The 14,336-nt window shown below is 40.9% G+C and overlaps 1 protein-coding gene across 2 annotated transcripts; it reads left to right on the top strand.

The window, feature by feature from the left end:
• Positions 1-4,615: 4,615 nt before the first annotated feature.
• myb (v-myb avian myeloblastosis viral oncogene homolog) lies at positions 4,616-13,991 on the top strand. 2 transcript variants are annotated; one of them, XM_041064885.1, is made up of 15 exons: positions 4,616-4,753; positions 6,954-7,071; positions 7,332-7,403; positions 7,642-7,734; positions 8,649-8,869; positions 9,187-9,415; positions 9,534-9,602; positions 9,740-9,844; positions 10,298-10,564; positions 11,230-11,345; positions 11,446-11,560; positions 11,649-11,744; positions 12,038-12,136; positions 12,365-12,445; positions 12,557-13,991. In XM_041064885.1, exons 1-15 carry the CDS (start codon positions 4,731-4,733, stop codon positions 12,668-12,670), a joined length of 1,818 nt encoding a protein of 605 aa, XP_040920819.1. In that variant the 5' UTR covers positions 4,616-4,730; the 3' UTR covers positions 12,671-13,991. The 2 variants fall into 2 exon arrangements, with proteins under 2 accessions (XP_040920819.1, XP_040920818.1); XM_041064884.1 differs by having other exon boundaries at positions 4,715-4,753; positions 12,560-13,991.
• Positions 13,992-14,336: the final 345 nt, after the last annotated feature.

The raw sequence follows: 14,336 nt of genomic DNA, 5'->3' as shown, positions 1-14,336 counted from the left end.
TTGAAATACACACAGCCTTCAATCCCACCTGTGATCTTGGGGTGCGAATGTATGCCATTTTTGTCAAAGGTTATGCCCTATGGTTAGAGACCAGCCCATCTGAGCCTACACTCTACACCTCACACAAACACACTCACCATATGAGTGACATCACTTTTTCCTATGTACCACAAGAAATCTATAGCCTATCTACCGCAAAGGGGAAAGAAATAATATGTGTGCTTTTGTGCATTTACAAGCATGTGTATGCACTTATTTTTCTGTGAAAACTAACCAACTAAACTAAATCTTTGCATATACATGCACTTTATAGTTATAAATGTGTGTGCAGGTGCATGCAAGTGTGGTTTTTGATACATTGTGTTGTCCTGATCTCATCTATAGTAGCCCATGTGCCAGTGAAATAGAAGACGATGAAAATGTCAGACAATAATCTGACACCAGAAGTACACTTGCACATATGCACAGTGAAATGAAATATGAGGTTTGGCGTGTCTCCCCAACCTAAAAATAGAGCAGAATAAAGAAAGACGTCTGCTTAGGTAATTGTAAAGACCTTTTCACAATGAATAGCTCATATTTCAACTGGCAGTTTGACGAAGAGCAGCTTGATTTGATAGAAGTTAGTAAGAACAGGAGGGAGATCATTCATATCAGGAGGGGATGTTAACTGAAGAGTTTATTATTTATTGTGTCAGAGCAAAGTTTTATCTTTGGTTAGGTGTGTGCGTGTGCCACAACGTGCGTGAGTGTGTCTAAGTGGGTGGAGGTTTCCCCTCTAAAAATTCCACTTCCTGCGTTTTGAAGTCTTAGTTGCACATCTACATGTCAAAATAAACAACTGCACATGCACACATGGAACACATGCACAAATAAACAGACACAAACATGCTCATTTTACAGGGTCACACAGGTGACAGAGAGGGAACTCTTCCTTTGCATCACTAAAATGTTTCTAGGACATTTTAAAACCCAAAGTAGCAAACAGCACCTGATCTGTAATGGAAATGGAACATATTGCCTAAGTGAAAAGTACAAACCTCAACAATTAAAATTGCTGTGGTGTTTGCAGCTTTTCTCTTGTGTTGTTCTTGTTTAACATAACCTTCTGTAAAAAAAAAAATAAAGAAAGAAAAATACACACAGATCTACTAAAAATAAAACACAACTAGAACTCGATTCAAAGTCTTTAGTTCATAAAATAAATGTTTTTTTTTTTGTTTTGTTTTTTTTGCTATTGTTTAAGTCTCTCTGCTTTCTTTATGCAATGAATTCAGTATGTGTTCATGCTGCAAGGAGGCTGAGGTGTGATTTTTCACACCTCTACGCAGGATCTGAACATTTGTTTCCTTTGAATGTCTTTTAAGCACTATCTGGTCAAATCTGTGCTGCCGAGGTGGCCGCAGAGTTCATGGAAATTCTGACCAGTGAATCAGTGGTGGTCGAGAGGTTTCCGAGAGAATTAATTTTGGACTGATTAGATGGATTAAACAGATGGATAGACAGATTGCGAGAAGAATGAACGGATCAGTGCATGGGTTCTTTGTTTAAATGATGTATAAATTAAATTACTGAATGAGTAATAATCTTCATGTTTGCATCCATCATATTTTATTTTTTATAGGAGAATCATATTCAGTGCTAGGACATTTCACAAAATGGTTGTTCACAGTTGGATGGTTACGGTATCTATGGAATCAAGTGAAAGCAAATGATTGTAGCTCTGTCAACAACAGCATGTAAATCTGAAAACAGATTAATCCTGGTGTAATTGTAGAAGACAAAGCCTTTGTACAAGTGGGTGAGGGGTGAAGTCCATTCCCAAAAGTTGGCAATGGGTATGAGGTAATGCTTTACATAATTTGCCAAAGGCACTAGGCATCATGGGAAGAGGAACTCGCCTCTGGGGAAAATGCAAAACTTACACCCTTGGCAGTCTTTGACAGGTGGTCCAAACAACTAGTGTCAATAAGGAAACACATTTGAGGTCCCTAATGTGCCACGTTGTTTAATTAAAAGATCATTCAAAAAAACTAAATTCTGAAACGAAATCAATAGCAATAGTGATGTTTCACCGACAATATGATGACGAGATGTATTCATTAAGGATATATTTATAATTTAAAAAAAGATTCTGGAAAATTATTGCTGGTTTTCCGTAGAGCAATGTATGGTAGAACAATAGTAACTGGGATCAGGCTTTCCCCAGTGCAGACTTTTACATAGACATTGACACACACAGAGACAATTAATACACGTTTGACCTTCCCAAGACTGGATTTGAAAGCCCGATGGGATAATATCTCAAGCCCAGGGGCGATCATTAAAAATCATTCAAATGAACCAACCTGTGCACACAAAGCTTTGCAAAGGGGGCAGCCATCACAATACCAGCCCTTAACCTGTCCAATCGCGCCCATGCAAATGTCCTCTGCTAAGAATCAATGGGTCTCAGGCTTCCTGCTCAACCTAGTATAAGGGAATTTGCATACCCTGACTCCCTTCCCTCAATTTGGTTTCAGATAACAAGATGTAGTTTTTAATATTACCCTCGAGGGAAAAGACACATTTAGGGCTCGTGTAGAAAACAGCTACTGACACATTCAGAAAAACTGTTTATATATGAAATATTATGTATTTTGCATCATTTTACTACTAGTGCTTTCAGTACTGTTGTTAACACTGGTTACAACTCATGTTTTAGAGATTTTTGTACTGTATCTCTTTTACTGACCTACTTTCCTCTCTGTGTGGCACATTTTGTATTGCAATCTTGCACGATAGCTGCTGTATAATTAAAGTTTGATTTGAAAAGATTAGAAGTACCACCTCCTCTAGGCAAAAATAAAAATGACTGGAACAATGCTTGTGTGCACAGGTGTGTATAGGATGTGAAGCCTACAGGTGATTGCAAACCAGGCAACCATGTGATACATCACATCGCATGCCTGAAGTTAGATGTAGTGGTACTTAAAATGTAACTGCAGCATTTTTTCATGTTACCAATGCCCAGCCTCTGAACCAAAATCAATAGACTGTATGAATAACAATGTGCAGATAAGTTTTGAAAGTATATTTGAAGCTGTATTTTATTTAACGTGGAAATCTTCTTTTTTCTCTCTAAGTGATTCACTTCAGTGAGCACTCCATGCTGCTGCATCAAACAGTGAAATTTGCAGTCCAAGGCGATGTGTGAGTGGCCTTCGCGCGTGTGTGTGTGTGTGTGTGTGTGTGTGCGTGCGTGCGTGCGCGCGCGAGTGTATGTTTGTGTGTGTCCCTTTATCAGGGCACTATTATGATGACTGCCCTTGGACAATAGGCTGGTCTGGGGCGACGGTAATTACAAGTGACCAGGACAATACGGTCGCGTATGGAGGAACTAATACAATGAGAAGACACATTTATACAAATAAAGTATTAACCCCCTTCGTCCCTGCAGTGAATGGTTCAGCGATTACAGTCTAGGCGTAGGGAGGATGAAGAACTCAACCAAAACAAAATAATCATAATACATGGTAGCCAGTCGCGTTAATACAGAATATTGCTGAAGTTAACAACTGAATTAAGACAGGAGAATTTGGCTATTATTAATCTTTCAAAGATGGTTGCTGTAAACCATGCTCAACTTGTTCCTTATTTCCATGCGGGTTATTCTGAATGAATTTACAGCGATCATCAGCAAGCTGTCATTTAAGAAACTCAAAAGGAAACTTAAAGCAAACTCGGATTTATTGCACATAATTCAACATGCCCTTTGAGTTATGTGCAATAAATCCACACAAAAAGTTGAAGTGCCACTGCATTTCTTTAACTGTCTTTGTCTAGACGAGCACAAAGGCTCACTTTATCGCCAAACGATAAGAGCAGGTCTTGTTGCAGGTTTTATCACTGAGAAACATCTGTATCTCTAACACCAGCAGGCAAGCTACAAACAGGTAGCCGAAAGCATTGCAACTGCGCTTTCCTCACATGCCAAACAACCCAGTCCACGACTGTTTACGTCGTCCACATACACTGGTTTCCTTCTCTTTTTCAAGAGAAGAGAAGCTACTCACAAAAATTGTTTACAAAAGGGGTTTAGCGCGGACAGTCAGGCAAAACGCGCCTTCAACAAGTTTACGCTATAGTGATCTGGTGCCTTCATGAACGCCTCGTAAATTTTAAGGAACATTTACTTGGCACACTTTGGCTCTGAACAGTGTGATCCTTGAAGCATGATTATTCAGCCAACGCTCAGCTGACCCTTTTTTTATTTGTAGCATATTATTCATCATACATTATTATTTTTATCATGACAGTTGTAGAATGTAACGGTGATGATGCTGCTCTTGCTAAGAAGTGTAAAACCAATTTAGGTGTAGCTGATACAGGTTCTTCCTCAACAAAAGCTGAAGTTAATATATTCTGTGGAAATGCATTAAATATTCCTTAGGATTCTGTCTCTTTCTCGGACGTGAACCAAGATTCTGACTTTTCCGTGGTCGTTCAAAACGTAATCACACAACGTCGGATGGTCCTGAAGTATTCTAAATTTGGACATGCGCACTCTGCCACACGCGCCCAGGAGCGCCAAATTTACCGGGATGCGAAGCGAGGGAGGAGGAGCAGTAGAAGAGGGTGCCTTAGTTTAAATTAATGTCAACCTTCCTCCTCGCCGGGAGAGCAAACCCAGCGCAGATAGCGAAAGTACGTGCTCAGCGCAACTTGCGAGCCGCTCCACACACTTTAACATGGCTCGGCGGCCGAGAAACAGGTAAGTTTAAACACAGATATTACTGTAATTTAATAACTTTCTTATTTTTTCCATGTGCGTCTTATACACAGTTAATGTTTTTCCTCTTATTCCTCTTCTCGTTACTATTGGATACGGCGTGAGGTTGAGAGGTTAAGGGTGCATCTTATTGACGGAGTCTATGTCTTTTTTTCTATAAAGTCATTATATTTTTGTGCTCTTTTTGTCTTTCTGAGCCGTTTTGTTTTCTCAGCCGTTATAGCTGAGTAGTGGAGTGGCTGTGTCGCTCGCGCGCTCATGACAGGTGGTGGTCATCTGGCATGTGCGCTCCTCGCGCTGCTGTCAGTGGTGAGAGAGAGAGAAAGGGGGCCTCTTTCAGTGTCTCTCTGTCACTCAGTCAGTCATTCTCTTTCACACACATACACGCGCGCGCATTAATAACATTAGGCGGGTGGACCGACGCGTGGCACGCTGTGCGCGAAACGGACATTGGGTTTTTAACAGGAGCCTATAATAAACACAAAATCAAACACAATGCACCACGGCGTCTGCATAGATCTGCCTCAGCGCACTCAGGCACCGGAGTGAGTTTTGCAACAAGCAATTTCATATCCTAAATTTAGTTTATGAAGGTCTTTGGTAACATTTCTGTTTCATTACGCTTTGGTTTCTCTGGTGGCCATCACCCCAGTCATCCACGCATACACAGATGTTTTCTTTTTCACGATTGTGCAACTTGCAGATTGGATCTTAGACACGAATCTAGCTGGCACAACGGTCATTTTAAACCCGACCTGGTGAAACCTGCGTACACCCTGAATGTTGCCGCATTGCCGCAGCATCTCCTGAAAGCGAAGTTCGTTAACTGTTATTTTGGAAACTGATCTTTCGCAGTGTCCTCTGTGTGCACTCGTCTCAAGAAGAGGACGTATTTATATATATATATATATATTTCCCTTGTTTCATACACGAATCGCAACAAGTTCACTGACCAGCTTACCGTTTTGCACGCTGTCTGGAAAGGCATCGATCGGCACGTCCTTTCCCTGAAAAGCATCTTGTTACTGAGATTAAAGCGTAAGCGTCAAGTTTTACTCGGGTTTTAGCGATGATTGTTTCAGTGAGGTTTATTGGTTTATTCTCGGGGTTTGACGCAGATAACCGGAGGAAGGTGCGACTAGCGTTCACCTAGCACACAACTACCCCGCTAATTGAGATAAGAGCAATGGTCATCCTTAAACTGCTTCATAATCCAGTTTAAAGTTGATTCATCACTCTTAATATGAGTTGCCTGTGGCGTATTAATGGTCTTACGTTTGCGTGTCTGTTTGCACGTAATATTGTCTGTTGCCTATTTCGAGATATTATTTTTTACCTTCTTCTGACAGCAGCAGTTTTGTTTATAGGTTACAATGGGAAATTCAACCATTCAACCCAAATTCATATTGCAAGATTCTTTGTTTTAAACATAAAATGTGTGCAATATGTCATTTTGTGTGTGTGTGTGTGTGTTTGTGTGTGTGTGTGTGTGTAATTTTTCGTATGGTCATTTCTGTTAATCAGTTAGTCACACAATTAAAGTAGTAGTAGTAAAGGAGTAAATTGACAAAAATAAGGAAGATAGTCCACAGTAAATATCCTCTTGTACAAGCTCACACACACACACACACACACACATCTCAGTGGGGTTCCTTTTCACCTGTTTCACTGTATGATGCCAAATTACCTTACCTAGCTTCCACGTTGTCCATGCTCTATGTTCTGATTGGTTAAAAAGCAACTCTGTGTGTGTGTGTGTGTCCCTGTGTGCGTGTGCATTGCTTCCCTGTACAATACCACTGCAGGTCTGAACACGCCATGGTCATGAAATTATGATCGCATATGCCAATCCCAGTATCTGTGGAAACTAAAAACACTGGAACCTGTTCATCCATACTCCCTCCCTCCCCTCTCTCTCTCTCTTTCTCTCTCCCCTTGTGGGTGTCTTGGCCAAAAGCCTACACCCAAACCTTCAAGAATGACTGGTTCTGTCTGTGTTGACACCTGATGAGTTAAAGAGTGGGCTGAGTTCTTTATATGCTCTGTAAAGAGATGATTAGGGAGTAGTTTGGAAATAGACAGGTTCTTATTGTGCTATTATTTGCCTTTCTATTATCTAAGACTATTCTTTTTCACACAGGCACAACCTCTTTTTAAAAACCCTCTTCCTCTCTGTCTGCAGTGTTTACAGTAGTGAGGAGGATGAGGAGGAGACTGAGATGTATGAACACGATTATGATGGATCACTGGCCAAGGCAGGGAAACGCCACCTCGGCAAAACACGCTGGACACGAGAAGAGGTACACACACACAGACGCTTGCTTAAACAATTCAATGTCTGCTGTTCAGTACAAAAATATTTCACACTTCACATGTTAAATAGAAAGTGCCTTAGGAGAGATCACTTCCCAGGAACCTTGGGAACCTTTTTTTTATTAATTGTCTGGTCTAACCACATCGGCAGACTGTTATGCTCTTTTTAAAGTGCTGTGATTGGTGTTTATTGGAGTGACACACATTCAATGTCTGACAAACTACAACATGTATTCTCTTTTTTCAGGACGAGAAGTTGAAGAAACTTGTTGAGCTTCATGGATCAGAAGACTGGAAACTCATTGCAAGCTTATTAACTGTAAGTAGTAGGCCTGTGCATACACAGACACTCAAGCACACAGACAGGGAAGTAAACAAACAATATCTGACGAGTCAGTCTTGTGGCGAAGTTGTGACAAACCAAGAGGTTTTTGTTTAATTTCTGCTAATTCTCTGTGAGTTTTTTTTTTTTTTTACTTAGATCTGCTGATTTATATGCATGTAATCTCTCATATTGTAAGGATGATTATTAATGCCTTTGCTGTCTTACCTACCAGAATCGTACAGATGTGCAGTGTCAGCACAGATGGCAGAAGGTGCTGAACCCAGAACTCATCAAAGGGCCCTGGACTAAAGAGGAGGACCAGAGGGTAAGAAAATAATCTTTTAGAAAGAAGAGAGTCCACTTTAAAAGTCCACACAGTATTTTACAGGTCACACACAAAACAGCGAATATCCGTGCAAGAAAATGTGTTTTGCACAGAACAGAAATTTTGATTAAATTACTGTATTTATAATGTTATAATATCTACATGGAGGTGCTTCTCTCTGGAGAGCCATCAGTGATGACCTTTAACACTACTGAGGTTTGTTACATTAGGTAATTATTTGGAGTAACATAGTTGGATATCACTCACAGGAAACAGGCAATCAAGTGTCATTCAGGGTTACTTTATGTTCCTGTGTGATTAAAGCAACTATTCTGTAGCAACTCCTTGGCTGCTGTTGCACATTTTTAGTTTCCCAAAAAGTTGCCGTTACTCAACAAGAAACATGTTTAGTCTCTTACAACCTGTGAAGCATTTATTGAAGCAGTCCAAAGGAGTTATATTTCCACCCAGTTACCACTGTAATGATTAGCAGAGTGCTAACGTTCCACTGGAAACTCCCTCACTGCTCACCAGCAGGTGTTCTCAATTGCCTCTTCAAAGTCGAAAGACAAAGAAGGAGGGAAGGAGGGAGGAGAGGAAAGAAGGAGAGGGGAGGTTTTCAGTGATACGATGCCTGAGATTTTCATGGATAACTAACAAGTTTTTATTTTCATTTTCTCTTGTGTTTTGTCATATCCTATCTATTAAATCTCCCACTTACCTTTAACTTCTTTACCTTATTTTTCTTTCTCTGCACCTCTACTTCTCCCTCTCCTCCCTGTTATTGCTCCTTCCTTCCTCTTTCCTCATGCCCTCCCACTATCATTCACTTCTCTTCCCTTTCAACGCTCTTCCTCCTCCCCTCTTGCCTTTCCTCTTTCGCTCCCCCACACACAAAAACATGTCCACCCCAGGTGATTGAACTGGTCCAGAAGTATGGAGCCAAGCGCTGGTCGGTGATCGCCAAGCACCTCAAGGGGCGAATTGGCAAGCAGTGCCGTGAGCGCTGGCACAACCACCTGAACCCGGAGGTGAAGAAGACATCGTGGACTGAGGAGGAGGACCGAATCATCTACCAGGCACACGAGAAGCTGGGCAATCGTTGGGCCGAAATCGCAAAGCTGCTGCCTGGCAGGTGAGGCAGAGAATGAAGAATAGAGAAAGGTGGAAAAAAGAGAAGCTAGATGAATCACAGAACCCTTGTTGGTTGGCTGCGCAATGTTGCGGTTGAGAGGGTGAAATGGAGGGGAGGACACTGAAGGAGGAATGAAAAGAGAAGAGGCAAATAAGAAAATCACACAACACATGAAAGAATATAGATGTTTGAATACAGAAAGTTTTCCCTTGTTTTCAAAGACAGGACTGAATAAGATTACAGAGTGACTGGAAAGTCACTCTGTAATCTTGTAGTGTCAGAACAGGTTGTTAATATGGGTCACCCATGTCACACAGGACTGACAACGCTATAAAGAACCACTGGAATTCCACCATGAGGCGAAAGGTGGAACAGGAGGGCTACCTTCAGAACACATCAAAGAACAGCAACTCTTCACTCTCCATTGGCCATGGCTACGTCAAGACCAACAATCATATCATGGGTTTCCCCAACCACTCACCCAGTCAAGCGCAGCTGCCTCCCTTGTCGCCACTCAACTACACCTACATCTCCAACACACACAGAGTGAGTGGGTTTTAAACTAAAACTTGGGATGCTGGAAGGAAAAACTAAATGATGCTGACTGTGTAGCTGCAGGAGATTAATTTATTTCACGTGGACATGTTTCTGATTGGGTTAACAGGTGCCCTTCCCCATGGCCTTGCATCTGAACATCCTGAACATTCCCCAGCATGGAACCGCTGCTATACAGGTAAAAGAAAAGCAAGTAAATGCAATATACTTGATCACTTTAGTCAGGCAAGAGGACATTGATTGGGATTGTAAAATGAGAATAATGGACAGGATTGAATTGGCACTAAAACCTGCCTTCTGTTCTTGTTCTCTTAGAGACACTATAGTGAGGAGGACCCTGAGAAGGAGCAGAGGGTGAAAGAGATCGAACTGCTGCTCATGTCAACAGAAAATGAGCTGAGAGGCCAGCCATCACTACCAGTGAGTTGTGTGTGTGTGTGTGTAGCTATGCAAGTTTGGGTGTGGGTGAGCGTTGAAATTTGAAAGTGTCACAGCTCAATTTATGTGCATTTGACCCTGGCTTTAAGGACAGTGGTTGGATGTGTGTGTCTGTGTGAATAAGGAGGAGGAAACATCTGGGGGGTCTGTTTCTGCAAAAGTGATGAAATAGCACCTTATCGCCATTTTCTGTGCGCGTGCGTGAACCCTTGTGCAACCCTCTACTTAACACTTCTGTCACCCTTTACATTAAAGTTCCCTTTCTCCTTCTCTTTTTCACATTTTTAACACCTCTTCCCTTATTGTCAGGCTTGCGTTTTCTCTCGTGCTTGTTTGACACTTTTTACACTCACTCTGCTGTGCTCAAATTTTCAGACGATTATTGCTTAACAGTTATTTCCAGCCCCTCAATCTTTATATCCTTTTCTCCCACAGATGAATTTGCCCTACACGAACTGGACCAGCCAGAGCTCCATGACCAACAGCTCAGAGGGTGTGGCCATGTCGTTACCTCATCACCAGGCAGCTGCCCCTGCCCTCCCTCTCGACCAGAGCTGCCTACCAGAGGAGAGCGCCTCCGCAACACGTGCCCGCGGCAACAACAACAGCAGCAACAATAACAACAACAGCAGCAACAGTCACCACAGTAGCCCAACGTTCTCAAATACTATCCCAGAGTTTGTGGAATCTGTCATTGATTCAGTAAGTATCTGAACTCCTTATTAAGTTTTAGTTTGTCCCTAGGCTAAAAGTTAATGTTGCTCGTTTTTGGTGCCATGACCAACTGTGTCCAGATGAAGAGATAGCTTAGCAAATAGCAAAATAGATTGTTCCTAGTAGTGGGCCTTGACCCCTATTTTCCCCGCCCTTTTCCTAGAGCCTCTCCTCAGTGGGTGAGGCCACTACCAGTGGGTTCTTGGATAGCACCATTCTCAAAACAGACAGGGCCTCACCCAATCAGGGCTCAGGAACTGCTCACGGAGCATGGGCTGGTTTCATCTGCTCAACTCCCAAGCCTTCAGCAGTCAGAAATCTACCCTTTTCTCCCTCACAGGTAGTTAAAGTAGCTGTGTGTGATAAGAATCCATCCAATCACCAAACTGCCATCTGACGACACCAACAACCAATCATTCAGAATTAGCGTTTCTGCTGCTTTTTTCCATCCTTTTTTTTTTTATTTTACTTCACCATTCCAACTATAACACATCTTCCTCTCTTCCTTCTCTATTCTCTCTCTTCCTTTCCTCTCCATTTCTGTAGTTTGGACTCAGTATGCTCGAATGATCTGCCAGATTATTCCCGCTCCAAACTAAAACGAACCTGCCAAACCTCTTTGATTGATTGCCTTCCTTCCTTTTGTTTCACAGTTCCTCAACCACCCAATGAGCCCAGAACACTCCGACGACAGTTTACAGATGAACTCACCTGTGGACTCCAAGCCTCTGATAGACCACACTGCCAGGCCTCAGAAAGAGAATGAAATGTAAGTGTCTTTGTCTTTAATCTATTGTATTATTGTATTATTGTATTATTTGTTGTTGGTGAGGCTTTACAAACAGCTGTCTCTTCCGGTCTTCTCTCAGGTTCCGAACTCCAAACATTTGTCGTTCCATCCTGGAGTCATCACCTCGCACACCCACACCTTTCAGGTCAGCTCTGGCCCTGCAGGAAGCCAAGTATGGACCCCTCAAACTGCTGGTAAGTGAGACCTTAAAATAGTCTTTGTGAACCACTGTTCTTGCTGTAGTATGCGTGAGACTCACTGGGGGATTTGTCTCTTTTCCAGAACACCCCTATCGAGCAGCAGATGGTCAACTCCATCAAGCAGGAGCCGATGGAGTGTGCCATTGAGCAGCCTCCACTGAAGAAGATAAAACAAGAGGTACTTTCCACTCAACATAAGCACACACACAGACATATATGCAAAAACTATACAGACAAATGTGGGACTGACATAAGAAGTTTTAGTTTTAGTTTTTTTTTTTTTTAAGATGAGAAAGCAAAGGCGAGTGTGAAAAGTGGAATGTACTTTCAGTTTGCAGTTGTGGTTGTGGGTAAATGATTTTTTCGGTTTTGCAACACACCGTTGATCTACTAGAGGAATAACTTGGAGTACTAACCTGATCTCTTGATAATGACGTTTGTTAAGTGATCATGATGTGTTTTGGATTCTAGGTGGAGTCCCCATGTGAGAGGAGCCCATGTATGCAGTGGGAAGCACAAGAGCTTCACACACAGCTCTTCTCCCCCAACGGCCCTGCACAAGAAGTACCAGTAAGTTTAAATTTGACCTTTTGACCCACACTGGATATGTTCAGTAACGTGAAGCCATCCTTGATTACTCACAAATATCATCAAACCTTAATATTCACCTAAAATAACACATAGTATACATCCCTCCCCCTGCTTTCTTTGCTGTGGTACTTGGAGTACTGTTGAAGTATTGGTTGCAGACATGAGCTTGACTTATGTTGGTAACATGTTTTTTGCGTTTTTGTTCAGGACCTACTTACCAGCTCATTACTGAGTGAAGATGGACACAAAACCTATTTCCCCCGCCGAGCTATGGGCAGCCCACTACAGGTGTGTAGTTGTAGTTTGTATTTATGTATTCACTGATCTAAATTTATAAAAGTGCAGCGATTGCACATTAACCATAAAAACTCATCATCTTCCTTCTTCTCTCACCAACAGCAGCTCAGTACCTGGGAGCAGGCGACCTGTGGGAAAACAGAGGAACACGTTTTGGCCTCAGAGCAGAGCCACAAGTACATCAACACTTACCCTACGAGGACACTGGTCATGTAGACAGAGGCACATGTTGATCTGGAAACATCAACATTCCCTGCGCTGGACGCAGCGCGGTGGGTTTCATATTTGTTGTGGTACAACAGTTGGGAGAGGCTCTATGCCACTAGTGTTTTTACACTCACACTTGTTGGATTTCAACCAACCAAAGACTATAACTTTTTTTTTTTATATCGTATACATAGAATTTGCTTTGGGTTTTTATAAATGTTCGTCCTTTCACTTTTGGTCTTGTCATTGTATTATTATGAATGTTGTATTATAAATGGGATATGGTGGCTATATAATTTGCATTGGGCTGTATTATTAATTCCGAATTTTGATATTAATATAAAGAACAAGTTGATTAATTTATTTCTTTTGTTTTTATTATGACTTTGTTAATGTTTTTTTTCTTTTTTTTTACAATTGGCAAGTGGAGCAGTGTTGTAAGTTAAGTATTTAAGCCCTATTAGCATTATCATATATCCAAACGCATATTAATGAATTCAAAACTGACCTCTGAAACGTTTCTGTTGCTTTCTCTTTTAAATATGATATAATGGGTCTGCTGAGAATTTCAAGTGTTTGCTCTGTGCCACCACATGTAAACACTTAACTACTACTAACTACTGAACAAGAACAGCTGTGTCTGTTCTGTCATCATTATTCAACTTATGATTTACAATGTTTTTCACAGTATAAGGGGCCAGCCTTATTAGTATTATGTGATTACCACATTGGCGCCTTTATTTAAAAAAAAAAAAATCATTTCAACTTAATGTTTCTGGTCTTCAAAGTATCATGTATGGGGAAACATACAATAAGCAATCACATTTCTTAAATTTTAAGAACACACTCACACTCACACACACACACACACACACACACACACACATATATATATATATATATATGAATGCTACATTCTTAAATGTGCTGTTATGTTTGGAACCATGAGCTTGCACCCAGTAAGACTAAGACCAACCTGCACGTGAATTTTATATTCTCCATAAAAATGCCTGGGTACTAAACACTGATATTTTATATTATGCTACAAACAAACACCAGATTGATACTTTTGTATGGGTGTTGCTTCTAAACATTTGTTTGAATACTTTTGTATTGTTTTATAATGCATATTCAATCAGCATTTTGTTTTCATACTAAGACTGCAGTAGCCCATGTCAAACACTTAGCAAACAATCTTTTTTTATACGTTGCGTTGTTTTATACGAGCTTTTGAGCTTAAACAATTTTATAAAAGCATTTATACATGCCAAGTTTTGATGTTTTTTTATACTTTTCTAAACTGCCTAGTAAATAAAGTGTGTTTTTCGTACAGCCATGTGTTCAGTGTCATTTTGGGAATATTGTTTTAGAAAACATAATAATATCTTAAGCTGAAGCTATAATTTACATTTAAAAGCTGTTCCTCTAAGACAATAAACAACATTTGCATATACTTAAGCTGTAAATATGCTTTTATTCGTCATAACCTTATTACAAATAACCTGCAGTGGTTTAAGATACAAGTGTAAATAGCACTGCGAAGCCACACCATTCACTGGAGAAATTCCTCTGTTTGAAGTGAATGAACTGTTTGCTCTGTGGTGCTCGCAGAAGTGTAACTTAATCTGTAGTATCTAGTAGTATTCAAATTTTTGTGATGACTGCATTATTCAAA

The sequence above is a fragment of the Toxotes jaculatrix genome, chromosome 19 (genome assembly GCF_017976425.1).
Source record: "Toxotes jaculatrix isolate fToxJac2 chromosome 19, fToxJac2.pri, whole genome shotgun sequence".
Lineage (NCBI taxonomy): Eukaryota > Metazoa > Chordata > Actinopteri > Toxotidae > Toxotes > Toxotes jaculatrix.
The sequence above is the reverse complement of the archived record's forward strand: the minus strand, read 5'-3'. Positions and strand labels throughout refer to the sequence as shown.

Bases quoted from the DNA above. Each gene is read 5' to 3' on its own strand.
- myb (XM_041064885.1), top strand. From the start codon at position 4,731: ATGGCTCGGCGGCCGAGAAACAG. The intron at 4,754-6,953 runs GTAAGTTTAAAC...CTCTGTCTGCAG, and splicing joins GCTCGGCGGCCGAGAAACAG to TGTTTACAGTAGTGAGGAGG. The intron at 7,404-7,641 runs GTAAGTAGTAGG...CTTACCTACCAG, and splicing joins TCATTGCAAGCTTATTAACT to AATCGTACAGATGTGCAGTG.